Source organism: Zychaea mexicana (genome assembly GCF_025766255.1).
Source record: "Zychaea mexicana strain RSA 1403 chromosome Unknown BDB00scaffold_94, whole genome shotgun sequence".
NCBI lineage: Eukaryota > Fungi > Mucoromycota > Mucoromycetes > Mucorales > Lichtheimiaceae > Zychaea > Zychaea mexicana.
In genome coordinates this window covers 7780-35248 of record NW_026516757.1, presented here as the reverse complement: position 1 = coordinate 35248, position 27469 = coordinate 7780, and the positions used below count along the sequence as shown (strand labels likewise).

The 27469-nt window shown below is 42.3% G+C and overlaps 12 protein-coding genes across 12 annotated transcripts; 5 read left to right on the top strand and 7 right to left on the bottom strand.

Moving 5' to 3' along the window:
* Positions 1–1183: 1183 nt before the first annotated feature.
* BDB00DRAFT_722964 (uncharacterized protein) lies at positions 1184–1342 on the top strand (the record flags this gene model as incomplete). The annotated part of the gene is made up of 1 exon (XM_053118205.1): positions 1184–1342. A coding segment is annotated over one exon (159 nt), but the record flags the coding sequence as incomplete, so codon positions are not given.
* A 625-nt stretch (positions 1343–1967) lies between these two features.
* BDB00DRAFT_771252 (concanavalin A-like lectin/glucanase domain-containing protein) lies at positions 1968–3796 on the top strand (the record flags this gene model as incomplete). The annotated part of the gene is made up of 6 exons (XM_053119942.1): positions 1968–2226; positions 2365–2621; positions 2729–2989; positions 3116–3137; positions 3216–3352; positions 3620–3796. The coding sequence occupies 6 exons, from the start codon at positions 1968–1970 to the stop codon at positions 3794–3796; spliced, it is 1113 nt and encodes a 370-aa protein (XP_052975408.1).
* A 573-nt stretch (positions 3797–4369) lies between these two features.
* On the bottom strand, positions 4370–5383 carry BDB00DRAFT_635234 (uncharacterized protein). The gene is made up of 5 exons (XM_053118108.1): positions 5070–5383; positions 4838–4984; positions 4704–4760; positions 4577–4625; positions 4370–4507 (listed from the first exon to the last, which is right to left on the bottom strand). The coding sequence occupies exons 1-5, from the start codon at positions 5262–5264 to the stop codon at positions 4428–4430; spliced, it is 528 nt and encodes a 175-aa protein (XP_052975407.1). The 5' UTR covers positions 5265–5383; the 3' UTR covers positions 4370–4427.
* Positions 5379–7304, bottom strand: BDB00DRAFT_884581 (Pre-mRNA cleavage complex II protein Clp1-domain-containing protein; the record flags this gene model as incomplete). Its single annotated transcript, XM_053128342.1, has 9 exons — positions 5379–5487; positions 5570–5940; positions 5998–6002; positions 6073–6394; positions 6472–6585; positions 6653–6759; positions 6851–6977; positions 7107–7196; positions 7293–7304. The coding sequence occupies 9 exons, from the start codon at positions 7302–7304 to the stop codon at positions 5379–5381; spliced, it is 1257 nt and encodes a 418-aa protein (XP_052975406.1).
* An 869-nt stretch (positions 7305–8173) lies between these two features.
* On the bottom strand, positions 8174–9335 carry BDB00DRAFT_981413 (uncharacterized protein). The gene is made up of 5 exons (XM_053129985.1): positions 9144–9335; positions 8958–9052; positions 8760–8869; positions 8579–8632; positions 8174–8502 (listed from the first exon to the last, which is right to left on the bottom strand). The coding sequence occupies exons 1-5, from the start codon at positions 9259–9261 to the stop codon at positions 8421–8423; spliced, it is 459 nt and encodes a 152-aa protein (XP_052975405.1). The 5' UTR covers positions 9262–9335; the 3' UTR covers positions 8174–8420.
* A 613-nt stretch (positions 9336–9948) lies between these two features.
* On the top strand, positions 9949–11261 carry BDB00DRAFT_771175 (uncharacterized protein; the record flags this gene model as incomplete). The annotated part of the gene is made up of 4 exons (XM_053119938.1): positions 9949–10080; positions 10183–10852; positions 11005–11040; positions 11128–11261. 4 exons carry the CDS (start codon positions 9949–9951, stop codon positions 11259–11261), a joined length of 972 nt encoding a protein of 323 aa, XP_052975404.1.
* On the top strand, positions 11208–13466 carry BDB00DRAFT_932158 (glycerol kinase; the record flags this gene model as incomplete). Its single annotated transcript, XM_053129066.1, has 8 exons — positions 11208–11501; positions 11584–11690; positions 11765–12045; positions 12128–12225; positions 12306–12691; positions 12757–13041; positions 13139–13282; positions 13381–13466. Exons 1-8 carry the CDS (start codon positions 11377–11379, stop codon positions 13464–13466), a joined length of 1512 nt encoding a protein of 503 aa, XP_052975403.1. The 5' UTR covers positions 11208–11376.
* On the bottom strand, positions 13454–15600 carry BDB00DRAFT_844852 (uncharacterized protein). The gene is made up of 6 exons (XM_053125030.1): positions 15292–15600; positions 15108–15134; positions 14951–14985; positions 14716–14874; positions 14563–14634; positions 13454–14489 (listed from the first exon to the last, which is right to left on the bottom strand). Exons 1-6 carry the CDS (start codon positions 15507–15509, stop codon positions 13777–13779), a joined length of 1224 nt encoding a protein of 407 aa, XP_052975402.1. The 5' UTR covers positions 15510–15600; the 3' UTR covers positions 13454–13776.
* A 1100-nt stretch (positions 15601–16700) lies between these two features.
* Positions 16701–19404, bottom strand: BDB00DRAFT_844847 (uncharacterized protein). Its single transcript, XM_053125029.1, has 10 exons — positions 19140–19404; positions 18986–19052; positions 18764–18886; positions 18315–18623; positions 18037–18196; positions 17887–17962; positions 17656–17807; positions 17449–17582; positions 17232–17378; positions 16701–17166 (listed from the first exon to the last, which is right to left on the bottom strand). The coding sequence occupies exons 1-10, from the start codon at positions 19294–19296 to the stop codon at positions 17094–17096; spliced, it is 1398 nt and encodes a 465-aa protein (XP_052975401.1). The 5' UTR covers positions 19297–19404; the 3' UTR covers positions 16701–17093.
* Positions 19405–20143: 739 nt separating this feature from the next.
* BDB00DRAFT_876688 (class 3-domain-containing protein) lies at positions 20144–21647 on the bottom strand (the record flags this gene model as incomplete). Its single annotated transcript, XM_053127508.1, has 8 exons — positions 20144–20174; positions 20247–20331; positions 20412–20498; positions 20562–20665; positions 20746–20794; positions 20923–20980; positions 21202–21236; positions 21422–21647. 8 exons carry the CDS (start codon positions 21645–21647, stop codon positions 20144–20146), a joined length of 675 nt encoding a protein of 224 aa, XP_052975400.1.
* An 877-nt stretch (positions 21648–22524) lies between these two features.
* BDB00DRAFT_932155 (lipase) lies at positions 22525–24308 on the bottom strand (the record flags this gene model as incomplete). Its single annotated transcript, XM_053129065.1, has 8 exons — positions 22525–22737; positions 22847–22924; positions 23019–23105; positions 23182–23282; positions 23365–23461; positions 23543–23600; positions 23698–23726; positions 23807–24308. The coding sequence occupies 8 exons, from the start codon at positions 24306–24308 to the stop codon at positions 22625–22627; spliced, it is 1065 nt and encodes a 354-aa protein (XP_052975399.1). The 3' UTR covers positions 22525–22624.
* Positions 24309–26781: 2473 nt separating this feature from the next.
* BDB00DRAFT_884574 (uncharacterized protein) lies at positions 26782–27212 on the top strand (the record flags this gene model as incomplete). Its single annotated transcript, XM_053128341.1, has 2 exons — positions 26782–26940; positions 27021–27212. 2 exons carry the CDS (start codon positions 26782–26784, stop codon positions 27210–27212), a joined length of 351 nt encoding a protein of 116 aa, XP_052975398.1.
* Positions 27213–27469: the final 257 nt, after the last annotated feature.

The window sequence follows — 27469 nt, the reverse complement described above, 5'->3', positions numbered from 1 at the left end:
TCCTGAAGGTAATTTGGGTTTTACACAGTTTGATTGACTTCCATGAAAGATGTTGTCTAATCACCGCATGTGCATTGGCTACACTGCAGGCGGGGGTCGGGACAAAAAGCAAGTGTCGACATCTCAAGGAGAAGGATCGATGAATACCCGGCCGATGGGACATAGAAGCACTAGAAGTGTGAGCAGCCTTCCGTCCGACTTGCAGAAACTGTCACTGTACCCGGCTAGTACAACTACTGCACCAGCAACAACGACCACCACCATCACCTCGTCAGCAGCGCAGGACGACAGTGCTTCCGTGGTGAAACAACGCCAAGATATGATGATGATGGCGGAAAATCAGCAACAAGCGCAACAACAACAACAACAGCACCTGCCGTTTACCATGTCCTTGCAGAATTCTCAAAGCACAAAGGCGCCTAGCTGGATGCACCCAGCGGCAGCAGGCAGTCCGTCAGGCCCTGTTCTCTTGCCTCCACTGCCACATCAAATGGGCACAACAAGCAGCAGTGCTGCATCCACCACCCCTCGCCACCAGCATAGTCTTAGCCACAGCCATATCCATCACAGTAACAACAACAATAATAACAACAGCAGCAGCAATCATCATCACCATCATCATCATCATCATCTTCCTCTTCATCATCCGCATCATCATCATCGACGGCCACCAGGCGCCACCCACGGACGATCCGTGTCAGAATATACCATACAGCCACAACAGCAGCAGCAGTCATCACCACCACCACCGCTACCCACTACTACCACTACTGCAACTACTGCTACCAACACGTTGTTGCAGCCCCAACGAGCACCATTGCAGCCATTCGACAGTTTGCCCTACTTGAATCGACCGTCTGCTCCAACAACTACTGTAGCAGCAGCAGGACGTCATCACCACCATACACATCGTCGTGCTGTCTCTGCAAATACCGTCGACTTTATGTTCCGCCCACCTGTACCTTCGACTTCCTCATCCTCATCGTCCTCCACCTCATCACAACAACAACAACAGCAACAACAACAACACCAGCATCAACGTGCTCAATCAGATAGCCCGCCTGAGCAACGACTGCGATCGCCACCACCCTTTCCTCAACAACAACAACAACAACAGCAGCAGCAGCAGGATGGCATTGATGATTCGCAACAGCCGCAACTGCAACGCGATGCGAGCTCCGGACGATATCTGTGTCCATACTGCAACAAGGGATTCAGCCGACCCTCGTCCCTGCGCATCCACACATATTCGCATACGGGAGAAAAGCCTTTTGTGTGTGCTGAGGAAGGATGTGGACGACGGTTTAGTGTGCAGAGCAACATGCGTCGCCATCTAAGAGTCCATCGTTTGGGCCGGTCCTCGGTAAAGGCGGGTAGTCCTCTCAGAAAACTGTAAAATGAAATCAATGCGCTGTCTCTTTACACTGTAACTTCTTTAAAGCCCACGTTGTTCCCCCAATTCCTCACCTCTGATCAAAGACATTCCCCATGCCCCCCTCCTCCTCCTCTCCCTTCTCTCTTCTTTTGCTACTCAGAAAGAAGTCCCTCCCCCCTCCGCCCTTGTGGATCCCTTGCTCATATATCGTTTTGATGTCTTTTTCTTTTCTTTAGCGTCCTAATTAACTGTTTCCATTGTCACATATTCTTTCTTTATCCTTTTTGAGTGTACATGATAACTCCCTCTCCAGTCAGGCTCTTAATAATTGTTTCTTTTAGAGGTGGAATAAAATGACGAAAACAAATGCATGCCCCCCCCCCCTGATCTTATTCGTGTAGACGCATTGTCCGCTGTTTGGAAAAAGTATGCATTGGCCAACACATACACACATGCTAAAGTTGATGTTCCGCCCAATGAGTAAAGAGGGTCTGCCACGAGCACTTTATGCCAGATTTTTGCCACGTCTCTCTAATAAACTCTCTTTTTCCCTCCCTTCCTTTTTTTTCCCTTATCAGAAAAAGACTACTCAATGAAACAGGGCATAGTGTCAACATTTGTCCTGCTAGTGCTTCTGGTACTTGCCACTGCCGCTCCCTTTTGTAGTGCCGGATTCTGGGGTTCCGGTAGTGGTCCAACCGATGACCAACAAGAACAACAACAACAACAATCGAACCAGGAATCAGTGTCTGCAGCAGAAGCAGCACCATCTGCAAAGTTGGATTACAAATTAACTTTGAAACGACCCTATTTTTACAATGGCACTATACCATTTTGGAAGATGAGTCAAGGTAATTTTAAAAAATATCACTGATTTCGCGTCGTGGGACGTTCGTCTTCCTCTGGTTGTGGATTGGAAAGTTTGACAAAACCAAAATAAAAAAAAGTAACCAAGGATTCACTCTTTCTGATAATGTAAAATTATAAAGGAGTCATCAAGGCAGATGATTTTGTTCGTTTGGCACCCTCCATTCCTGGTGCACGCGGTTGGGTCTGGTCAGAACGTCCAAACACGCATGACGAATGGCAGGCCGAAGTAACATTTCGAGTGACAGGAAGCCATATGCATGGAGGACGCGGTTTGGCATTTTGGTATACTAAAGAAGCTATGGGTGATGGTCCTATCTTTGGTGCTGGCGACAAGTGGGACGGCCTGGGTATCTGGCTCGATTCCGCGAATCCTCGTGTACGTGTCTCCCTGGTTGTTGTCAAAACACCACCACCCTTATAACAAAAAGAAACTCACCGCCTGCTTCTTTTTTTTTTTTAACTTGTTATTTTAAAAACAATCAGACACATACACCCACGACGATGGCTCTTTTAAATGACGGATCTTTGGCTTTTTCATCAAGAACGGACCCTTCGGGCTACATTATCGGATCCTGTCAAATCAATTACCGAAACACTGGGAACGTGCCAGCACGTCTTCGTGTAACTTACACGGCAAAGACATTGACAGTTATGCTGGACCCCATGGGCGACGGCAAGGATTATCGAACCTGCATTCAAAAGACGGGCATCGCTTTGCCCAGCAATTACTACTTTGGTTTTTCGGTATGTAGTTTCTTGTCATGCGTTATGCGATCTTTGTTGTTTGTTTGTTTTTATGTACAAATCGCGTTCCTGGTCATTTGTGATGTTATTAATTGCTTGTTCTTCTTTATCCCCCCCTTTTTTTAGGCTGCTTCTCACAATCCTGCAGGTAAGAACAAATTTATTGACTTTTTCTCTCTCTTCAACGATAGCACGCTCACTAGAACACATATTTTTGAAACTGTAGATGACCATGATATAATTTCCTTTGAAACTTGGCAATTGAACCCACCTGCCAAGATGCATCGTTCAAAGCGACCGATGGAAGAGGAGATGATCAATCAAGGAGAAGAATTCAAGGAATTGAATGAAGAACAAAAACGGGTAAGTAACTGATTTCAAAGGTTTTGGGTTGGGGATTGATAAAACCAAATAGACGAGCCTTATGCTGGAAATGTGATCTACATATAGCAAATTGAAGAAGCTGAATACCAAGTGCGACGGATGCGTGAGGCAGCTGAGGGTGACGAAGTGCGCTCCGAAACTACGGCAACTCTGGTAAGAAATCTGGATTGCTAGGTGACAAATGCCGGAGGAGGGGAATTTCTCAGCAAGTAAGCATCTGACTAAATGACACATGTTTTCGTTTAGGCATCTATATTTGACACACAGCGACGCGTGCTTGAAGATATCCAGATCATGCAGATGCAAATTGAAGCTATCGGTGCACCTTCACCTGAAGATCTGCTTCTCGGCAATTATGAAAAGAAGACGACGGCATCTGGATCGTCGTCATCATCAGATGGCGACAGCAAAGAAACAATGTAAGCAAAGGCAATAGTTATGTTACCATTGGGATCAACGATGCATGTGATGTATTTATGTATTTACTAAACTAACCTACTTCGTCCCCCGCGCGCGGTTCAGTAATGCCATCAATCGACTGACTGGAGATATTCAGAAAGAGACACGTGGCATGGCATCTCAAATGGCGTCACAAATGGAACGACAAAGCCGTGACCAAGATCGCCGAATGAAAGAGCTGGAAGCCACACTTGAGCGTGTTGAAAAGACACTGAGCAATATCAGCGTAAGTTTGTTCTTTTGAGTGGGATACGTGTAAGAAGGGTGCTAAAAATTTTCTCTTGTTATATACAGAACCGCATGAATATCCAGCAAAAACGCATGAACGAAATTGGCAAAGACTCGGCCGAAACGCGGGGTACCATGTCGACTCTCTTCAAATATATCTTTTATGCGTTTGGCGTACAGGCGGTCGTTGGATTTGCAGTATACCTCTATTATAAATTACGCGTCGAACGTAATGAAAAGAAATTCTTGTAGAAAAGAAAGTAAAAAAGAAAAAGGACAAAGAGGAGATATACATTTTTATAGTTTATTATATTTGCATGTAGAAAAACAGATGTTGGGGATTGATGGCGGAGGGAAGGAAGGTTGGTTATAAAGTGTTACTGGAAAGCCAATCTTTGGATACGTCTTCCAAATGTTCGTCGAAATCAATGACTCGGTTATACGATGCTGAGCTGAACATGCCGCGTACTTTTGGATATGTTTCTTCGTACGTCAATGTGATCTTGCTATCCTTGCTGAATGCTTGTTTTATTCCTTTCCATTGTCCCTCTGAGTATGTGTATGGCTTTTGGGGAAAAAACAGAGTTAATATCTTGATTATCTCCAAAAATTGTGTGTGTGTATGTGTGTGTGTGTATCTTACCAAAATCACGCTTCCGTCCTTTATTTCATTCAATTGACCCAATTTCTCGTTATTTACCTATCAATACATAATGCAATAAACCAGGTCAGATCGAGTGCGCTCGCTTTTTCTCCACGAAAAACCCGTCTACTTACAATAAACACAACAGCTTGTCCGGAGTTGCGTCGAATAACGTCTGCAACGCGAATCACGTTCTCGTGTAAAGTCGTGTCTTTTAATCCAGCATTTGCTTGGTACCAACCAACAATCTTGAGTTTTTTCTTGGCTGCGTACAATTCGGCCTAGACACGAGCCAAAAAAAAAGTACTCGTTGTTGGCATGTTTTCGTACTGCAGGAGAGCTACGTGTATTTCCTCGTTTCCTTACGTTTTTAAGTGCCACCTCAAGCATGGGCGTCAACGATGCCCAGTGATGAAACAACGATAAACCGCTTTTCACGTCAATGTTGCCGTTGCTGCTATTGACCTCACCCAACAAGACACCACAGACAAGTGCGTCAGGGTACTTTGCAGCATGGAGAAGTGGAAGTGCGAATGCGTCAGGTCCGACTGTGATGCTCATTGGTGGTTGGAGGGGGGAGAGGGGGAGAAGTAAAAGTTGCTGGGTTGTTGCAGCAACAAAAAGTTATGTGTGGTAAAAAATCGCGCTGAGTTCCTTTTAATTTTTATTGGAACTTTATGCTTCTAGCCATTTGAATGATCCTAACAGCAAGTGTTTACGAGGAAGTCGACCTGGAGCAGGTGACAGAATTGTCATTTTCATTCGTTCTTCATCCACATCGGATCTATAATGTATATATGTACATGTATGATAAGAATTTTAGATTTCCAAAAAGGCACACGGACATGAAATACAAAAAGACTTACACGTAGATAAATCCAGCTACATTTGTTTCCAAGAGTTGGCTTTCAGGCGTCGTGTTTTCTGCGTTGAGGATCGCAAGGATGGAGTGCAAGCACATTTCATAGCTGCTGTCGACCTTGACCACCTGGGTTTCAGTAGAGATACTTTCCATACCCAACGGCAAGGCTGAAGATGGCGCCATACTTTCGCCCACACGCCACACATTGACGTCATTGAGATTGAGAATAGTTGAATAAGGCGATAAGTCACACTTGATCGTGCCATAGAAATATTCCTGGATCTTGCTTCGTTGCAATTGATTCTTGAACTGCTTGTCACGTTCGACGACGCCTCCGGACTTGGCCAGCTTAACTACTTGAATGTTGGGGTTTTCCTTGAGGATCCGAGTCATATCGCTATACAACCGTTCGTGGCCGAGCACAATGACCACATTGACTAGATCATGATTCGTGTTGCGTGAGTATCGTTGGAAAATGGAAAATTGTTGTATTTGAGAAAGGGTTACCATCAAATTCTGCAATGATATGCTGGATCAGATCATATCCGACATGATCGATCAATCCTGCTGTGTCAATGATACAGCCCGACTTTTGGCTTTCATCGTCTTCTGCAAGCCGACATTTGACGGTATGTGCCAATCGTGAGGTGACGAGTTTGAACAGGTTGACATTTTCTGCTGGGTTTTCATATCCGTAATAGTATGCCAACGGCATTGTTGATGAACCGAGTGACGCAGCAGTCGTTGCAGAGGCGCCAAATCCTTCTTCTACGTCGATAATGGTACTGATGTTGGTCGCTGATACTGTGCCTGGCATCGTAATTGATCCCTAAACAATGAATGTGATTCGATTCAAGTTTGACTACCCATCTTTGTTCCGTGATATAAAGCTCCAACTTCTCTTACCTCGGATGTATCCAAGGAGACATAGATAGGTTTCTGGCCTTGTCGAAGCGCATAGCCTGCTAGTAAGGTACATAACGACGTCTTGCCTACATCATGTGGTCCAACAACCAAAACCTAGTATCTCCCTTTCAAATTAGTTTTTCTTTTTCGTCCCTAACCCTTTCTTCTTCTTCTTCTCTACCCGAGGGCCTTGATCGTTGGTTTGTTTTGCATTTTCTCGTATCTGCTGTAGTGCCAAATGTGTATTCAAGTAACTTGTCATCGGTGTCTCGTTTGCTGTGTATTCTACTAAAAAATCGCCACTGATGTGGATCATGACGCGCTGCTAAAGTTAAGGAAAGTTGTTTTCTTCATCGGATGGAATACACAACATGATTACTAGAAAAAAAGGATATCTCTAATGTGCATCCATGCCAAGTATATACAGCAGCCTTTCGGCCAGTAAATGTATATGTGACATTTATAGCCAACTCTGTGCCAAACACTTCTGCAGTTCCTTTGAGAAGCTTTATTAAATATTTCAAAACAGAAAAAAAACTAATGTCAGCCACCCAATCCCTCAAATAACAGAATCGATTGCTCTTCTTTATTACTTTGCCTTGTGATAGAATCATAGAATTAGAAAACAGTAGTACCTTGAGTGTCACTTTTTTGTTGAACTCAACCTCGAATCGAAACTCATGTTCGCTATCGAGTTCTATTGTGCGTGGTGGTTCAGCCGATGTCTAGATCGGTGGCGTATGTAACGTTTGAGTTTTTCGTCTTCTCTCAAAAAGCAAAATGCTGTGTGGATCGTTATCTAGATTCCGCTGTTGTCCTACATTTGTCTGCATCGTGTGTCGTCGTCGTCGTTGTCAAGAATAACGATCGCGTTTGCGGTCTTGCTGGTTGAAGTAAAATTCGTCTAGACATACACAGCACTCCGCTGGTATCTTGGTCCGCATAACTTTGCCTTTAAGAAAGAAACCTATTACTGCTACACTGTAGTCCCCAATACATTGAATAGTATGTGGATAAAGCATTATTGTACATGAAACAATGGCATTTAGACATAAACGGTTTTATTATTGATGGGGTAAAACAAGGACAGATTGTGGTAATATATGATATGGTGTATGTAGTGTGTGTAAACGCTTGACGTCTAGCGATGTGGTACCCTGACTCCCTTGGTAGCTTTACAAACCACAGCTCTTCATTGCATCTTTCTGATGAAATCCAATTTCAGTTTATGTATCTTCCTCGAGAATATTGCTAGTCTTCTTGCGGCTTATTAGTCTGTTCATAGGTTGTCCTCTCCTTCCTCATTCTATGTTGGTATATTTTTATAAAACAGGCTGTCAAAGTGACCTTTTGCTACGATGATACATGCCTGTCTTGCCGTTACAGCTGCTCTGTAATTGATACAAGATCCCTGACAAGCTTACGCACCTTACCAGATATACTGTATATTACTATTATTGAATTCTGGATAAGGCACTTCAATGCTAAATGATGACACTATTACCGGACACGGACTTTACTTTGTTTAATCCATGGCATTTCAGCTTTTGTTAACGGACTTCTCTTTCCGCCAACAGCATATTCATTTAACCAAAGGCATTTTTAGTTTTGCTAGCAGCATTCTTATTTTGCTAGCCATCCATGCTCAAACAGGGAAAAGCTAAACCCGTCTTTTAACAATGCCGTACACCTCTGCTCAACAACGAAACATGTGAGTTATATATCATGCATGGAAACCGCTGTTTGATTAATTACGCTATCCCGGTGCGAGGCAGGTCGTCGTGCTTATTTTATTTTTTTGAATGTGTCTTTTTTTTCAAATGGCTCTAGAACAAAAAAAAAACCAAGGTGTGGTGCAGTTTGTAGATAGGATCGTTGTGTGTGGTTCGTGTTCGTGCGTAAAGGTTTGCCGTTTATGTAACGTGCGTTCGTTGCGTTCTTTTTACAATCTAATCCGATCGAACCTTCAAGTCGGACAAGTCGACTTGGTTGCCAGTGACAAGACCACGAGGGCTTCCACGTTCAAAAGATCTAACAAAAACATAGAAAAGCCATCCCAGTTAGCACAAACCTGTATTAAAATAATGCAACCTAGTTCGCCACTTACTCTGGGTTTCTCAAACGGTAGATGGGAGCACGCTGAGCATCTTGGGCAATAAGTCTGGATTGAGCCATCAAAACAAAAAACCATGGTTTAGTAACATAAAAAAAAGAACAAAAAAGGTATGATCCACCAATAATCATAACAACACAACGTGTTATTTGAGCGTTATACGCGCGTAATTTACCTATATTCTGCCAACTTGGATGCTTCATCGAGTTTCTGCTGGTTCAACTTGTCCATATCGTCCGACGACTCCATATGGTATTCAATCCACTTGGTGAAGGGATGCTTCTCCTATACGACATATCAGAACACTCCGAGCTTAGTTTTCAAATTCACAGTTTGATTGGAAGTATTATTTCTAAATCGTTTAATTTCGTACCTCGCCCGAGTTGGTCAAGTGTTGATCGATGCGATAGACAGCAACACCAGCAATGATAGCAATCGCTGCATTTCTCCAGACATTACCGTTGAATGCTAATTTTTTATATTGTTTATATATGAGTTGCACAAAGTCGTGTTGCTGGTGGATTTCTGGAGGTCAAGTTAATTATAATAGGAAACTCACTCTCATCGGCAAACTTGGGGCTGGCATCCTTGGCTTCGGATGCGTAATTACGGCGAGCAATTTGACGAGTCAAAGGTGCGCGCACCAGGCGAGTCGTAGAAAGGAAGCGAGAGGCCATGGTGTGGTTATAGGGTCTTTTTGTTCGTATGGTATTGGTATTTGCAGACCGAGACTTTTTGTCTGCACTTGAAGCCCACACCCAGCCCGTTTGCCCTAAACAAATTTGACGTCACAACTTTTTTTTTGTTGCCCAGCAACTTTCGCTTATCACAGTGTGCTTTTTTGATTAGCCTTTTCTCTCTTTCTTTCATAACGAACCCTCCACACCCCACAATGATGAAACGATGGCAAAAATAGCGGTAATATTATGATTGTGGTGGTAATTGTCTCAATGATTATATTCATTGCGATAGCCACCGCTCTGAGCACCATAAACAGTACGATTACTTGTGATTGCCTCCACAACCCAGCCTGTATAGTACGATCTAGTGTTATTGCTATATGCAACAAAGTCACTGAAGCATTGATTTAGCTTCATCTGTATTATTTGTTCTGAGATATCGGCAATCAAACTTTTACATCATGCTTCTTACAAGTCCCATTAAAACTGATGACGGAAGCTTGATGCAGAAATCTCTGTGTCACAAAACTGCAGGATGCTCTACATAACAAATCCCTCTCGAGCGTAAATATTTGTATGAGAGTTTTATATATAATAGCAGGCGTTTTCTCTCTTTCGTTTTAGATAACATCTTCTTTTTTCAACCTGCAACAATTCTTTGTCTTTTAAAAAGTAAAAGGAGAGATGACCCAGTTTCCGTCTTATGACGAACTTCCGATTGATCCTAAATACCCTCCCAAAACAGCTTGGGGCGTTTGGGGCGTAGATGATAATCTTGGTACACTCAACCATTTGACAGAAGAGCGCGTCCTCAAGGTATATATGCTCATCGAAAAGACAGACAGTGACATTAAAGTATACTGTTGAGAAGACCTCCCTTGTCTACTACTTACTATGATTGTTAAATGATATATACAGGCTTCACAAACGTGTATACGCCGAGGTGCTGTCTTTCCTCTCAACTGGAAACTTGAAGCACCTCAGCCTCCTTTTCATAACCGGTCAGAAATCGACCATCAGATTGTCCGCTGCAGCGCAATGAAGGACAGAATGTTTGACGATATCTACCAGAACTTCAACACGCAATCATCATCACAGTGGGATGGGCTCCGACACTGTTGTCACTGGAAAAGCAAACAATTTTACAACAATGTAAATTTTTCGGATATCGAACCTGGAGCTGACGCCACTGATCGATTGGGTGTGCATCACATGGCGGAACGCGGTATTGCTGGTCGTGCCGTTCTCTTGGATTATGCCCGATGGTGGGCAAAGCAACGAGGACAGGAATTAAACCCGTTCAAGCGATATAATATTACTGTTGACGAACTAGAACGGGTGGCCAAAGACCAAAACGTTATTTTCCAGGAAGGCGATATTTTGATGCTGCGGACAGGACTCACGGTAGCATGCGAAAAGCTGGCGGGCGAACAGTTGTGTCAGCAGCATACACCCAATCCAGAATGCATTGGCGTCAAGGCGTGCGAAGAGACGTATCGCTGGGTTTGGGAGAAGAAGTTTGCGGCGGTGGCATCGGATAACATTGCGTTTGAGGCTGTTCCGTTCTTAGATGATAATGATTCATGTCGTAAGTATAATATAGAGGAAGAAGAAGAAGAGGGTGCCGATTAAATGAATCCAAAATACATTTATATGATTTGCGCGCATACTACTACATCACCGGGAATTTGAAAGAACCTTTTTAATGACATCGGTTATGTCCCACGCTTATTCTACTAGATTCCCAGTTTTTAGGGGGCTTTGGCATGATAATAGGTTAGTCCACTCATCTAACAAGGGTTACTCGGTTGGATGGGAATGAAGGCTTTTGAAATATAGTGAAGCTCATCGCATCATATGTAGGCGAGCTGTTTTACTTGGAAGCTCTCGCGGATGACTCTGCTCGGGATGGCGTATACGAGTACTTCTTTACAAGTGCTCCACTCAACAAGTACCAAGGTGTGGCATCACCCCCAAATGCGATCTGCATAAAGTAAAGTAAAAAAAAATCCCGAAGTTTCGATTAAACCACCCTACTTTTTTTGAGGGATTTACATTCCACTTTTCTTTTCTATTCTTCTTCCTTAATTTCCTGAATAAACCTATCGAATCATGCCATCATACGTTGGAGCTATTGACCAAGGAACGACTTCAACACGCTTCGTCATCTTTGACGATAAGGGCAACATGATCACGTGGCACCAACTTGAATTCGAACAACATTATCCGAAACCAGGGTTTGTTATAAGGCGTTTCTATTGTACGGATATCTTTATGTATCTGGTACTGATGTAATACTGCTCTCATCCTATTATTAAGGTGGATTGAGCATGATCCTGAAGAGCTTTTGGATGTAGTATCACGATGTGCAGAGGAAGCCCTTCGCAAATTTGGGATGATGGGACGTGATCTCAAGGAAATTAAAGGTACTTTTTGTTACTGAAAGAGCTGAACAATATGAAGGGTATCTGCTTAATTCCCTACACGTGTTTAATATCAGCCATCGGTATTACGAATCAACGAGAAACGACTCTGGTATGGGATCGAGAAACCGGAGAGCCACTTTATAATGCCATTGTATGGGGCGACACGCGAACAAAGCACGTCGTCAAGCAGCTCAAGGCCAAGCAATTCGATGTGCAATCCATATGCGGATTACCGATCCATAACTACTTTTCGGCAGTCAAGCTGCACTGGCTGATGAGCAAGGTCAAAGATGTTAAAGAAGCGATAGACAATAAGCGGGCAATGTTTGGAACGGTCGATTCTTGGCTCATTTGGGTATGTACACTGTTTATCTACAATGTAGTTATCACAGAAACTGTTGTTGTCGTACTTTCTCTCTCACACAAAAATCGTACAGAATTTGACGGGAGGTATCCACGTAACAGATACGACAAACGCAAGTCGAACGATGCTTATGAACCTGAAAACACGACAATGGGATAAAGATTTGTTAAAGTAAAAGCTTTGCTCCCTACCTCCCCCACCCAAAAGTCCCTGAGATTGAAAAGAAATTGATGTCATGATTACATTTTTAGCTTCTTTGAAATACCAGAACACATCCTGCCAAAAATCGTATCTTCGTCGGAACACTACGGTGACATCGTGAGCGGACCCTTAGAAGACATGCCTTTGATGGGATGTCTTGGCGATCAGCAAGCGGCATTTGTAGGGCAAAAATGTTTCTCGGTCGGGGAGGCGAAAAACACCTATGGTACAGGCGCATTCATGTTGCTGAATGTTGGATCAGAACCTGCTTTTTCCAAAAGCGGGTTATTAGCGACGGTTGGATATCAGTTTGGCGATCGCGTTGCGTATGCACTTGAAGGATCTATTAGTGTTGCTGGCGCTGCTGTCAGCTGGCTCAGAGATAATCTCGGTATTATTAAGCATGCCCGTGAAGTGGACGAACTTGCATCCAAAGGTAAGTTGTTGTTGTTATTAGCGAAGCGTGTATGACTAATCAATGGCCTTCTCCATTTAATACAGTTGAGGATACCGGTGGCGTCATGTTTGTAACGGCATTTTCGGGTTTATTTGCTCCGTATTGGCGTGACGATGCCCGTGGAACATTGGTGGGATTGACTCAATATACCAACAAATGTCATATCGCACGAGCAACATTGGAAGCCGTATGTTATTCCACACGAGCAATTTTGGATGCCATGAAGGAAGACGGTGATGTAACGCTCAAGATCTTGAGAGCAGATGGCGGTATGTCCAGTTCCGACATCTGCATGCAGACGCAGGCCAATACATTGGGCATCCCTGTTGGTAAGGTTCAATTACGTAATCTTTACCCCGCCTCCCTCCCCATATAGATGATGAAAGCTACCATATTTCTCATGATGGCTGTTATTGTTGTTGTTAGAACGACCGGCCATGCGAGAGACAACAGCGTTGGGAGCTGCATTTGCTGCAGGTTTGGCGGTAGGGATATGGAAAGATGTTGAAGAGCTACGAGAACTTCAGGTCGAAGCTGCAACAGTGTTTAATAGCAAGCTGGATGATAAAGGTAAAAGCGGGGAAAATCAAAAGGGAACAGGGTTACGGACGAGTGATTAATTTTGTCCCTGTGTGTATTGTGTTACCAATGGTCTTTTTTATATGTAGGACGGGAGAATTCATTCCATGTATGGGAAGAAGCAGTTCAACGAAGTATGGGCTGGACAGATGTACTTTATGATGAAAACGATTAAAAAACTGGTTCTTTGTTTATTATACGGAAATTAGAGCTCTAAGAAAGAAAGGAAAAAAAAAAGGGGGGGAGGAGAAAAAGAAGCCCGATCAAGCAACGATAATATTAGATTAGAAAAGGAGATGGTGATAGTAAAAGTGGGAAGAAAGGTAGTGTGATGTTGTATTTGCTTTGTTGTTACGTGATGTAGGGGGTAGGTGGGGTTGGTACAAAGTTTTACAGTTGGTATGTAGAAGTTGCGCTAGGTTTTGAGTAAATGGAGTAAGTATGTGTATGTCGTGTGAGAGTGCTAATGCTGTGTGTATAAATGCTTAGTCCTTGCGATCATGGAGTGAGTTGTTGTATGTCCATGCACCCTCATCCAACAGATTTCTGCGCTTCATATCCTGCAACATCTCAACGTTGCGCTTGGTGTATGTGTCGTCCGCAGATTCATCTCGAACAAACTTGAATAACTTGGGAGCCCACACTTCACCCTTTTCGGCCCGTTCTTTGCGAACACTGCGCTGCCAATCTTCAATCTTTGTTTTTTCAGCATTGGCGACAGAGTAATTTTTCGTCTGCAGAGCTTCGGTGACAGGGCCCCACAAGCGATGCGATTCGATCTGCTGCTGCTCCTCGACTGGTGCAGTGACTCGTTTCGCCATGGGCTCTGCTTCAGCATCGAAAAGCAGCTCCTTGTTCTCGCTGCCCTTCTTGGTGTAATAAGACTTGTGGCTCCATCGTCCCGACAAAGTGTAAACATCTTCGCCATCGCATGTAATCGATCCCTTGATATGGTTGTGTTCGCCACCAAACCAGGGCTTGGGCACGAATTCGATGCGCGTGTTGGTTTTTTTGGACGAGCACGCAATTGTGCATACACCCGCTAGTTCAAGATATGCTGCGCCCGTCAAGAAACCTCTGATCATCAGATCCGGAAAGTCAATCATGTACTGCTCGTCCCATTCCTTAACATACAAGACGGCACGGCCAACTTGCTCAGTCTTAATGCTAGTGCCCTTAAACCGAGATTTCTGGCCACCTAATATATTTGAAGTAGCGTTTAGTATAAAGGAGGATCATGATTTGGTAAGCCAACTAGCTTATTAACTTACTATGTCCATTCAAAGATACACCGCTTTTATCATCTTGAAGATAAAACGCAGAAATTGGAGGATGGTGACACACTATATCAAAGTTTTTTCAATTAATCGATATTATTAGATGAGTTAAAAAACATTGTAGCGTGTTGGGTAAAGATTGATTACCTTGTTCGCAAACACATTCAACATCACCAAGCTTGCAGTGGAACTGCTCACCGAGAATGGGGTTGTAGGGTTTCTTTTCGGTTTTACCGCCTGTACACCGTGATGCATAACTGCCCCAAAGGGTCGACATGAACCAACGTGACACCGCAAGCATACGTTCTAGTGTAGTAAAAATGTATTTAGCTTTAATCACATCACATACCACTTAGAAGACAAACATTCTTTTCTCTTATACCTGCTGGGTCAGAAGCAGAACTAATAGCAGTGAAACTATATCGAAGTATACATAGAAAACATAGATTAGAGAGCGGATATATGATTAGAGTTTTTGTGTGCGACCCCAAAAAAGGGACATGATCGCTATCTCTTTTTATTTTCCACTTTGCACTCACCATGAAGGATGATCGCCCCAATACGAGCTAAAAAGTTTATAAACAAAAGAAAAATAATTAATCATCCGCGTGCTACCGCGCCTGTTCGCGCGCATATGATTATGCAAGATATAAAAATAATAGTACAGAAACAAAACAAGGGCAGAAGACCCAACAGTCTGATAGAGTCAATAGTTTAACTTACCCATACTCGAGTAGCGACAAACCATTCAAGAAAAAAGCAGGACAGGTCAATGACGAGAGATCGCCAGTGAAGCTAATGACCTGCTTTATGAATTCTTTAAACTGTCCGCCTGTGCCCGGCTCGGCGTGCTTGACCGATAAGGTGTCGACATCACTGACACTCGGAGACTTGTCAAGTGAATCTGTAGAAGTGGAACGACCGTTCGAGAAAATGCCCATTGCGAATTTAAGATGGAGCAGAGAGAAGTTTAAAATAAAAGAGGAAAAAAAAACGAGAGAGAGAAAGAGAAGGAAAAAAAAGAAGTTTGGGGGGAGAGCAACAAATTGGGAATGGATTCAAAGGCCGGTCCTGTCTTATGGTTGTTTGTTTGCCCTCGTCGCATCAGGGTCCCCCATGAACAACTGGAGAAGCATGCCTTTATGAAGGCTTTTGTAAGAGCGCGATATAACAATCACCCCCGGAACATTGGGACAATGTACGAATGAACTTGCCCAAACTATACTATTTATACTGTGCGCAACATAGCGTTGTGCTGCTGGCATAATTAGTATTACTCTTCCCCCCATTCTTACAGTATTTATTAGTCTCAATCCTTGATCGCTTTCAATGAATGTTCAAAACTCACTTCATGAAATTACCCAGTCTACAAACTCTTATTTGGTATTGTCCCTAGCACCCCGCTGCCGTTGCTTAAAGCAACGTATTTGTCTCTATGGAGATAACGGGTTTCTGTTGCTAGGTTACGTTCAATAGAAAATTCCACACTAGTCGGTAGAAGTAAACATCATTTCTCTGCATTATCCGTTCCAAACCAAAGCAATAAGAGTGAGAAATCGTAAAGTGCATGGATACAGAATGCTCTCGTTAATTATCTGGGGAGGTTTAACATAACGTCTTGCTTTTTCTTTCGATTTGGCCCAGCAACGGAAACTTCGGTCAGCAACGCCGGTAGAAAATCGATAATTAGACTTCAAGAATTCATTCGCCGCGTGTGTGTGCGGACATTTATACTTAGACGCGGATCTCAAACCTGCTGCTTATTAACTGGGTCTAGTACTACATCACTATTACATAGTATGCTCGTAAAGAAACCGTCTACATCATCACCATCTTTTCCATGTATCGGGAGAAAGTTAAAGGAGAGATGAGACAAAGAACGTAAGGAGAGTTGAGACTGCCATCGAAATCTCTCGTCAAGATCCCTGTCTCACTCCCTCCTCTATCACACTAAAAAAGGTGTTTGCGGTGGGAGGTCAAGTAAATGGGGGTAAAGAATAAAGGGCTTTGTCGTGGCTGAATTCGCCCCAGATTTTGTCCATCCGGTGCCTGACTCGTCTAGGTCACGTTACTTTCTTGTTGTTTTGACCCAGACTCGTATACGACACACTTTGTTCAGAGAGAGAAAAGGCCAAACATTTGAGTTACGTTGGTGCGGATCAATTTATTAAAGTCTAATATTTTACAACCAGTCGTTCATCCGTTCCTATCAATGTGCAACGTTAAGGCAGAGAGAAAGAGGGGATCACAGCATATACATCAAGGTCTTTTCATATATAAATAAAATGTGTATCATACATGTCGTGTTGGTGTATCCTAATCTGTAGTATACATACCACGAGTATTCCATATGACTTCCTTGTTGGACTGTTTGGTATCATTTATTCGTCGCCATCATCACGCCGCGCACACACACATCCATACACGCGTGCTTCTTTTCTCTATCGCTTCAAAAGGAAGCATTATATATGTTATACAATATTGAAACGAAAAGGGGGGAGCGGTGCCGGGCGAACATAGCAAAGCTAATGGAATTTTTGCTCTAAGGCTCTAATATAATGCTTGGGGAAATGGATGCTCAACATATACGTGTGATGGCTATGGATAATAATGCAGTAAGTACAACATTATTTCTACGCTTACAAAGAATTTAGCTCACTTACGTTTCTAACTCAATTTTGCCCGTTGTTAGATCGACGCGGACGGGCTCATGGTGCGTCCGGCTGTCGAATGACACATGATAGCCTCGTTCGGATAATACATCCATCACAATATCGACAAAGTGGCCGTCACTTAGCAACGAGTCCTCTCTAGACAAAAAAAAAACATGCATATCAGTAACTTCACGTACCCAGTATAATATTCTTTAAAGTAACGCACGTGCGGATCATGGCATGGCCACTGATTGAGTGTCGGTTGACTTGTGGAATGATATGGTCATCAATAAACTGGATAGCGCTCTGCAACCTAACCGGTTCAATTTCTTGGTAATGCTCTAAACGGCTGATCAATTCCTACAATTGGAAATGTCAATGACTTAAATATCTACATTTTATGGGTATCCAGTTTCCATTGCACCGTACTAACTTGACGAGCATGCACACCAATGGCAGTGGCAAGTGGGATATGCGAGATGGCATCATAGGTATCCGATTCCAGTTCAAGTGAGGACTGGTACTCGAACTCGTGAAGAATGATCTCCATCACCTCTTTAATACGGCCTGTGGCATTGATTAAATCTAAAAAATGATACAATGTGTTATAATATGAATAAGGGGTTCACTATCTGCAACTTGACTTTTCTCTGTTTTCACTTACGAAAGGGGAACATTTTAGATAACTTTAGCAACGAGCCATAGTGGGCTTTGAAAATCGAGTATCGATTGCGGATCACCTATCACACAATACGTGGGAATTCAATAATGCTTTTCTTTTTGTCACAGCTACTTTGATTAAACGAGCACATACCATTTCATCGTTGTCCGTCACACGTTCTTCCCACACCACGCCTTGACCTGTCTTTTTCACTTCTAAATTATGATCGCGGATCATCTTTCCACGTGCCAACTGTCGCTGCACCGAGATATCCTCATCCACATATAACACACAAATACGGAACACTGGGCGTCTAAATATACAAGTCCAAGGGTGAAGGGGTTAGGAGGCCAATCAGTTCGATCCATACACCTGTCAGCAAAACTAAAGCTAACCGCATAGCAGCCAACGAATTTCTGTTTAATACTTACGGAAATTGATCGCGACGATCTGTATTGTAAAACTCTCTTCTCAGCTCGGCCATCTTTTCATGCAGCATCTTTAACGCCTCGACCTGGATATCTGTCCGAGGAAACCCATCCACCAAGACGCCAACGGATGGATCGCAATCTAACATGGCATGCAGTATCAGCTCGATCACATACCGATCCGAGATCATCTGACCCTGGTTGATTAACTCTTTGCACTCGGGCGTCTGTAGCAACTGCGATACTGAAATCGGCGGATTGGTGATGCCACGAGCACGTAGTATAGATGGTGTGTGGGTGCCTTTACCCGATCTATTACAGTTGGAAATTATCATTATAAAAAGCAGTGTGTGTGTCCCACAGTTTAGTGAGCTGACAATAACGACGGTGCCTGATTACTAGCTTCCTTCCATTCCCTTTTATCTCTTATTTCTTTAACAAAAAAACGTTACCCAGGCGCACCCATCAAGAAAATAAACTCTCGAGGTAAATGAATGTTTTCTCGGCCATAGTGGTCTTCAATATTTTTCCATGCTTGGTTGAATATCAGTTTCGCATCCTTAATTTCGCTTGCTCTGGAATATTTGGGATTGAAAAGCCAGGATAATGTGTCAGTCGCTTGTTTATTGTTTTCTTTTCGTTCTCCAACAACACCCCTTCCCCTGGTGCGTCACCTTGTCTCCTGAGACTCGTCGGCAGGCCCACTGCTCACTCTAGACGCAGCGCTTGCTGCAGTAGCGTCTTTTCACTTTTCATGTCAGTCCAATCAAAGCTTTGAAATGCAAGTAAAAGAGAAAGAGTTTGTGCATCGTTGGTGTGCATGCTTACTCGATTGTTGAGGTGGCAAGTACCGCGGAGTTGACGGAACGGTATACGTTCGTGCAAGGCGAGACACCGTCTGTGAAGGTGTAGGTATTGTCAGTCTTGAACGTAAAAGGGTAGAATAGCGCAAGGCGATGCAAAATGGTCTAGCAACTGTAGTCATGATGAGCCAAGGGACATGTATAACGCACGAGGGTTAGAACGGGAAGAAAAAGATAGGTGCTGCAGGGCTTAGAATGCGGGGTCGACAATCAAGCATCTGTCGTCGGGGTAGAAAATCAGAAGTATTAATGATATACTTGCATAAGTGGAATGGTCGGTAATAACTGAGTGACATCAGTGCTGCATTTGATGCTTTTGACTATATTTAGCTGTGCGCTGCCAGCGATTTCTGTTGTTTTTCTCTACGAAAACTCATAGGTTCTTCAATGTAATACGTAGCGATAGGATACACACTCGCCAGCCGCATTATAATGAGCTTCCTCAACAATAAAGCGCTGAATGAGTGGTATTACCAATTGATGGACCCTTTCAATGATTATATTAGTTTGATCAGCATCTGATAGGTATATACACCGAGAGAGAAACGGCGTTGAGAAACATTAAGCTCTGCTGTAACCTTCTTTTGACATTTTTTATTTTTCTCCAGTGTTCAACCACGGTCCCATGCCCATAGACTGCATATGACGGCATATGTAAAACGCCGTCTGTGCCACATCAAGCATAAAAATAACAACGTATACATCTTTCTATAACCTTTGCGAGCAAGTTTTTTAAACAATTGGTGATGCTTATGTAGATGATTTTGTATATTCTCAAAAATAGTTAATACACAATATTACTACTACCACAAACTCTGCAAACATGTCAATGAAAAAAAAACACTTCTAATACATGCAAAAACATACATAATTTAAGCGCACCAGATCCGCTGGTGATTACCGTTTTTATAAACAAACATCCGTCATGATACCCGGATAGTTAGTATGGTCCAAAGCGCCCCGCAGCTATCAGTCTTGATGCCGTTGTTGGGGCAAACCTCTGCACGTATTATAAACAGGTGGTCAGTAATTATAAGTTGACTATAATAAAATTGAAGCTACTTTTATATACTCACGAACGGTTTCATCTTCCTTGGCCCAGAAATCCTCGCCGGCATGCAACAAATTGAAAACACTTGGAGGAAGATGCGGAACAACTGATAGTACCATTTATAAGTGACAAGTATCGTAGCATAAATTTAGACAGTAGTACGTATGTAGTTTATAGAAGGCTTACTGTCACGCTTGCTAACAATGCGCTCATACGAGAAATTGGTGCTCAAAACATAATCAACAAATGCAGGATCACCAACGCGAGGTTGTCCTATATCGTTAGCAAAGATTAGTTTTATTTTTTGGGGCGAAAATATAACAAAACTGACATTACCTTGAGTATAAAGTACCATATTGTCTACGCCGTTGCGACAAGCATTTGTATTCAAGAGATCCAATGCACACAGCAAAACTGGTGCACCACCAAGGGAATGTCTTCTTTGAATTTTCGTTCAAATGTGCCCGTTGAGTACCTCACTTTAAAAATTGTAGCATTTTTCTGCAATGTGGGAACATACCCAGTGGTGGCAACTTTGTAATCCGGGTACTTGTCTACTTGCTCATCTACTGTACACTAGAACTTGCAAGAGATCATCTCTAACAGCATCATAGCTTGCGAGAGATCCTGTTAAGTTTCCAGGTTAATATAGCATCGTCACTACTGACCTTGTGGTGTACAGAACGAAGCAACGTACCTTGATGGATCTGTGCTCCTTCAGCAATGGGATAATCGACTGCATTGAATACAAAATCCTATAGACACATGTAATCAAACAGTACCAGTTTCGTTGGACGACGCTGAGGTCAGAAACTGCTAACAGTGTGATCCCAGCAAGCTTAACATTATACATACAACAATAAAGTTTCGAATGGAGCTCAATCCTATTTGACAGTGTAACGGTACGTATGGATCAGTTAGCATAGATATTATAGCGAAGAGAGGTTTAATTACTACAGCAAGAAATACTGCTTACCTCTAAAAACAATACAGATACAGTAGTCTTTTGAGCTTCACCAATTAAAATAATTGCATTAGTATCTGTGATTAAGGCTGTGAAAGTCTTCACAAATGAGAGACTAGTTTTTGGCAAGTAAAAGATCCTCCTGGCATAACTGCTCTGCAGTATATTGAAGCAGACAACTTGATATAAAAGATAAGCTCATTTATTTCGGCTTGAGATGCTATGCACACACTGCCCCCGCTTGCACTGGATGTCAAAGCCTCTGCATCGCTGCTTGAATATTCTGTTGAGTTATTAGCCATGTCATTCTTCTGTTCTTCACCAGCCCGTGGTTCTCCGCTCTGGGCCATTAGGTTTGCTTCTGGGTCAGTACTAGCAACTTGCCGATTGCCATAATGATGATGCACCATTTCTACTGGATGCGCTGCAACCCGTTGCAACAAAGATGCGATTGCCATTAGCGTAATATTGAATGAGTATCAGTACTTGTACAGTAAAAGATGGCGACAGCTTCATTTTATTTGCTCCTGGAGCTAAGGAGCACTGCCATGTGGAGTTATATTCCCGCCTCTTCAATTATTCAATTGCTCAAGCTTATACTGTATGTCACTATGACTACGTGTTCACATAGGAAAATATGTACCGTTTTGTCGAGTGTAGCCTTCTTACAAAATTTAGTTCCGTTTTCCACGCTGCATAGAATATTCTCTTCGTGGGGAGAGAAAGAAGATCATATTTTACGTATCGACAAGGTTAAAACGTATTATTCTCTCAGCAACAACTAGCGTAATGACATTATATGTAAACTTTTTTCCGCTGTACACTGCTAAATCCTGCGACGGCTATGTATGTGTCAAAGTCAAACAAGATAGCTGGGCTGGCTTCTTGTTGGTTAGTACAGTGCATATACAGAAATTATAGATTTGAAATTGTTTCTAAATTCGTATCTAATAGCTATTCGCACTACTTACTCTTGTCTATAGTAGCAGTAGCTACACCTTTCTATATGTAACTAGTAGCAAATTAATACATACGAAACAGCATGCTTTCATTCGGCACAAGTTGCGACATAATAGATATCAAACCTTTTGCAAAAGGCATATACACAAATGTTCAGGGCAATATTTCAGCTGTTGGGGAAAAAATTCAAAAAAAAAGGCAACGATAGGTAAAAACGGCGTCTTCTTCAGTATACGGTATATACTATTATTTTATATGTAATACATCGCTTCATCCTAAAACTGCCAATGATCTTTAAATAAAACTACTGTGGATAATAAATATACAAAGGTTAATAATACATTAAAAAACAGTACATCAAGTACCAATGACAAAGCTGAATTACACAAATTTTTTGACAGCAACGGTAGTGTAATATATTTGAATGAAGCAAACCAGCTCTGCTGGTGGCTTATACTATGATAAGATCTCATCACTACAGACATAGACCAACGTTTATGTCAAGGTAAGTAAGATGATCCAGCACACTTGTAAACGGAACGATTGAGTTTGAACAGCTATCTGTTTCAATTCCATCGGGGCAAACCTCTAATACACGTAAATTGTTTTCATCATTGTGAGTATCCTATTTTAGTATACTAGGTACTATAATCATATAAAATGGACATGCTCAGAAATTCCTGTTCGGTAAACTTACGGACGCCATCATTGTTGATCCAGAATTCAGAACCGCTGTGGAGGAAGTTCATAAATCCAGGAGGAAGATGCGGAATAACTAACCAAAAAGGAAACAGAAGCCTTGAATACAAGTAGTACAGTACGCACATAGAGCTACTTTGGGAATAGACGAAAGATAATGTAGTACTTACGGTCACGTTTATTGACAAGTCGCTCATAAGAAATTTTAGTGTTTAGAAGGTAATTTGCAAAGGCGGAGTCGCCAACGCGGGGCTGACCTGAAAATGGAAACGAGCATTGGAACATAATTAGAGTCTCGTTTTCAAAAGTCGATCAGAAGCGTTGGGCATATACCTTGAGTATAGAGTTTTAAGTTAACAGGGCTGAACTGCGTTCCGTTTGTGTTAAGCAGATCCAGTGCACACAGCACTGCTTGAGCGCCCCCGAGCGAATGTCTGTGAATTTTTTTTAGTAATGTTCAAAATGAAGTAGGTAAGTTCAATGTTGCTTTACTTGTCTGTTCAATTCTTCACATACCCCGTGATAGCAATTTCATAGTCTGGGTATTGTCCTGCTTGCTCTAGAACAGTCTTTATGAGATCATCGCGGACGGAGTTGTAGCTTTCCAGAAAACCTACAGTCAAATAAGCAGCTGTTGTATATAATTGCTTTGCCTGCTACTATACCAGATCTTGGCGGAAACATCAACACGCACCTTTATGAACCTTGGTTCCCTTAGCAACTGGATAATCAACCGGGAGAAAAACGACGTCCTATTTTGTTGTCATGTAAAATTAACAGCATCAATAAACATCTGTTGATTATGTAGGCTTTATAACACGTATCATTTGTTGAAAAGCATATACGTACAACAACAAAGCTTCGGATCGAGCTTGTTCCTAAAATATTCTGAGTGTAAGTGTAGTGATCACTCGCTTGGTATACAGTAGTACCACATAAAAAGGGATAGAGGTTTTACCTCTAAATGCAACGTAGATAGCCTTCTGAGCGTCACCCCGAAGCACCATTACATTGGTGTCATCGATTAAAGTCGTGAAGGTTTTGATGAGCTGCAGACTTGGATCACAGTGCTTGCAAGTAAAGTCGCCTCCAGGGATTACCGATCTACAATAAGCTGCGGCTGAAAGCTTGGTATAAAAAGTATGGATATCGATCTCTGTATTGGTGGCCTGGCGAACAGCGACATCAGCGCTTGTCGACGAAGATGCTGTCCTGAGTTTAGTGGAGCTCTTTGGAGATAATGCCTCGGCAACGCTACTTGGATACTCTGTAGCATTGAGAGCCATGCCATACTTTTGCTCCAATTCAGATGGAAGCGGTCCATTTGTTATCTTCGCGGCTGCTTCTGGATCATAACTTGTCTCTTCGGCTCGCTTGCTGTTGACCTCTTTAACCACCGGATGGGCTGCAGCCAGCTGCACCAATGCAACTGTAAGGATCAAAAGAGCGCACAATTTCATTTTCAAAGGGGAGGTAATGTATGCGACCTGTATCGCTTTGAGTTAGGATGAAAATGATAGCGCATCTAAACGCCATCCAAATATATCGTATATATACAACTTTTATTTTTTTAAGATACGCTTCCGTTTGATTTTGTTCCTCTGCGAGAGCTCATGCTCGCGGAAATCCAATGCTGAAATAATGTACTACATTGTGCTGGAAAAAAAGTTTGTTATCAAATTAGAAGAGGTAATCTCATGGGGTAAGTAACGTATCAAATAGCATGCCACTAAACCCTAAATGTCGTATGCCGGAATATGACAACGAAATTATATAGAAGCTTTAAATTTGATTAGAGGCAGAACAGAGCCAATCTTTGTGTCAAGAGCAGCGCCTGAATTACCCACAGCGTCACAAGATATTCTTTTTTGAACATCCTACATAGATTTGTAGAAGGTATTCTTGGAGTAGTACAAAGTCTATTTTTGATCCGGACGATACCAAACGAATATTGCGGGGAATCATGCATCTGCATGCACAATCATACTCCAACAACTGCTACTGACATTCTTTCCTCTGTCATTTCTACTTACCCTACTCTAGCAACATTAGGATTTATTTTAATCAACACATATCTACTGCTTATTATGGTTTATACAACAGTAACATCGACACATTTCTATGCAGTAATTCTTTTACATCTTCACCGAAACATTGGTGTCATCCATACTCAAGGATTTGTCCTACCAAATGTTTGTTCAACTTCATGGGAGAACTGTAGTGCAGAGACTTACCAAAAATTAAGATCGCGTATTCCTTTGGGGAAACTCACATGCTGAGAAAAACCTACTCAATATCTCCTCTTTTAATGTTCTGAGTTAATGGCTATTTGTACTTTCTTCAATATAAACGTCCTATAATCCTGTTTTCGATTTTGATAATAATAGACGGCATATGATCGTCTTCTGTTGCTTCCACATTTAACGTTACATAAGCTGATTAAGAGTAGAATGTCATACATGGAACATCCCAACTTTGATGTTTCTGATATAATCACATCGCAACATTGGAGAATATTGTTTTGATTTGTTTGGAATATTGCGCGAGAAAGACCTCTAGAAAGAAAGGCTTGTGAAATATGTGATAATAGCAGTGTACAAACATACAGTAAATAATAAGCGAGGATTCACGTATAGGCTTTGGATGGCCTACCACCGGTATCCGTATGCCCTACAGAGAAAGTAGGCTTTTGGTTACTTACGATATCTGTTCAAAAGATCGGGTACCGTGACAGCAAAACTATGATGTTTCCGGTAAGAACTTCTTTGAATGTCAAAGTGACCCCTCATCATCAGTTATAATCTATGATATGACAATATACAGGTATATCCCATTTTAACCCATTTTAAAAGGAGTATCTGTTACGGGGTTACGAAATTGAACGATAAAGGGTACCATCGACATTCATTTTTATTTTAATTTACTCTGACATACACCTTGCTACCACTCGCTACATACTACAGTCAACCCCGTTAACGTCAACCCCGATAACGTCAACCCCCGACAGCGTCAACAGATTCGCTGGTACCCTTTCAAATTTAGCAGTTAAAGATTTGCCTACGCTCTACCCCCGGTGCTCGTCAACCCTCGATATGGTCAACACTTTTGCTGGTACCCTGAGGGTTGACGTTAACGGGGTTCGATTGTATAGTAACCGTTTTCCAGCCATTTGGAAAGAAGGTAATCACTACAACGCTATCGGCACCTGTTCTATAGTAACCTCTGGTTACCGCTTTTCCCAACTGTAATACACCTCCTGAGAAAACATTTGTTTATATAAAGCATTCTTATGATACATAAACAAATGTCTTCTTGCACTACATGTCAGTACATAATAATGATTTTTAACCGACTGACATGCTGCCAATGCTTGCATTTCTTAGATAGCTGTCAAAGAACACAAAATGATCCAGCAGCAATGCGAATCAAGCAAGTGCGACTGTATGAATGTCCATAGCAACTTTAGATAAAGCGACTTTCTTCTACTAAGTCGAGATCCTTCGCAAGTGTATGCAGTAACATACCAGATAGATTCAATAGTTTCACTGAATCATGATAAAACAGGGTACTGACAAGAAGTTGAATTCAATGCCTGCTGGTCCTCCTCATCTTTTCTATCAGTAATTATAATGAATGTATTCATTGGATTGGCAAAAAGTCGTGCCATGTAAAATACTGTAAGACATGATTCCGGTTTTTGTGGATATGAAAATTGACGTATCATTACGTACGCGATTGCAACAACAACGACGGCTTTAGCCGGGCAGCCTTGACTCACTTTTATGGCAAGCGGAGAAAAGAAAAGGCGATGTTTCGGAGTCGGCAAAAGAATGCTTATATGGTGTGATCAAGAGTGCCCGATATTGTCGTTCTTTTTATTTCTCAAAAATATATTTTCCTTTGTTTGTTATACTACTACTGCTACAGCTAACCATGAGACTCGTCAGCGATAAAGATCAAGAAGACGCAAGCAACTATGCCATGAAGGGCTTTGCCGTTGGTGCAGCACAATGGGCTGGTGTTGGTCTCTTTGCTTCGGCACTCGCATACTCGTTCTTCCCTTGGTACCGACGCACACAAACTGTTAACAAGGTAACGAACTGGCTGGATTTTGTGAGAAGGATGGGGGTAAGAAAGGATAAATGGGCTGACAAAGGGGTCATCGATTGTAGTTCTATATCGTCATGTGTTTTGGCTTGGGTGGTGGTGCTTACAAGTCGGATCGATACATGGTCAACTTTGAGCGACGTGGACGTGCACAGATGCTGGATGAAACCACACGACAGCGATATGAGATTATTTATGGTGGCAAAAAGGACGAGAACTTACCCGCACCAGCAGCAGAGCAGGAGGCAAAGCAATAAATAAAACCCACATATAGACAATATTATACACCGTCTGCTTCTTGAAGAATACCACGCATTTCTGCACGCGTGGTTGGAAGGGTGCGTGGATGGCCAGGGCTTTTTGTCTATGATGTAAAATTGGTGCATGGGCATTTCTTTGAAATGCTTGGTAGTTACAAAAAGTCTCTTACCAAAAACGGAAACTGACTCCGCAAAAACATGCTCCGCAATTTCGAAGCATGTATTATTTCGTTTAGGGTTTAAGGTGTAGGAAC

Bases quoted from the DNA above. Each gene is read 5' to 3' on its own strand.
- BDB00DRAFT_981413 (XM_053129985.1), bottom strand. From the start codon at position 9,261: ATGGCCTCTCGCTTCCTTTCTACGACTCGCCTGGTGCGCGCACCTTTG. The intron at 9,053-9,143 runs GTGAGTTTCCTA...ATAAAAAATTAG, and splicing joins CCCCAAGTTTGCCGATGAGA to CATTCAACGGTAATGTCTGG. The intron at 8,870-8,957 runs GTACGAAATTAA...TATGTCGTATAG, and splicing joins ACTTGACCAACTCGGGCGAG to GAGAAGCATCCCTTCACCAA.
- BDB00DRAFT_844847 (XM_053125029.1), bottom strand. From the start codon at position 19,296: ATGACTACAGTTGCTAGACCATTTTGCATCGCCTTGCGCTATTCTACC. The intron at 18,197-18,314 runs GTAAGTATTAAA...TTGTATATTTAG, and splicing joins GATCGTCGCGATCAATTTCC to ACGCCCAGTGTTCCGTATTT. The intron at 17,379-17,448 runs GTGCGTTACTTT...TTTTTTGTCTAG, and splicing joins GGCCATGCCATGATCCGCAC to AGAGGACTCGTTGCTAAGTG.
- BDB00DRAFT_844852 (XM_053125030.1), bottom strand. From the start codon at position 15,509: ATGGGCATTTTCTCGAACGGTCGTTCCACTTCTACAGATTCACTTGAC. The intron at 15,135-15,291 runs GTAAGTTAAACT...TAAACTTTTTAG, and splicing joins TTGTCGCTACTCGAGTATGG to CTCGTATTGGGGCGATCATC. The intron at 14,490-14,562 runs GTAAGTTAATAA...CAAATATATTAG, and splicing joins TGTATCTTTGAATGGACATA to GTGGCCAGAAATCTCGGTTT.
- BDB00DRAFT_635234 (XM_053118108.1), bottom strand. From the start codon at position 5,264: ATGAGCATCACAGTCGGACCTGACGCATTCGCACTTCCACTTCTCCAT. The intron at 4,985-5,069 runs GTAAGGAAACGA...GCTCGTGTCTAG, and splicing joins TTGAGGTGGCACTTAAAAAC to GCCGAATTGTACGCAGCCAA. The intron at 4,508-4,576 runs GCAAGGATAGCA...TGTTCAGCTCAG, and splicing joins AGGAATAAAACAAGCATTCA to CATCGTATAACCGAGTCATT.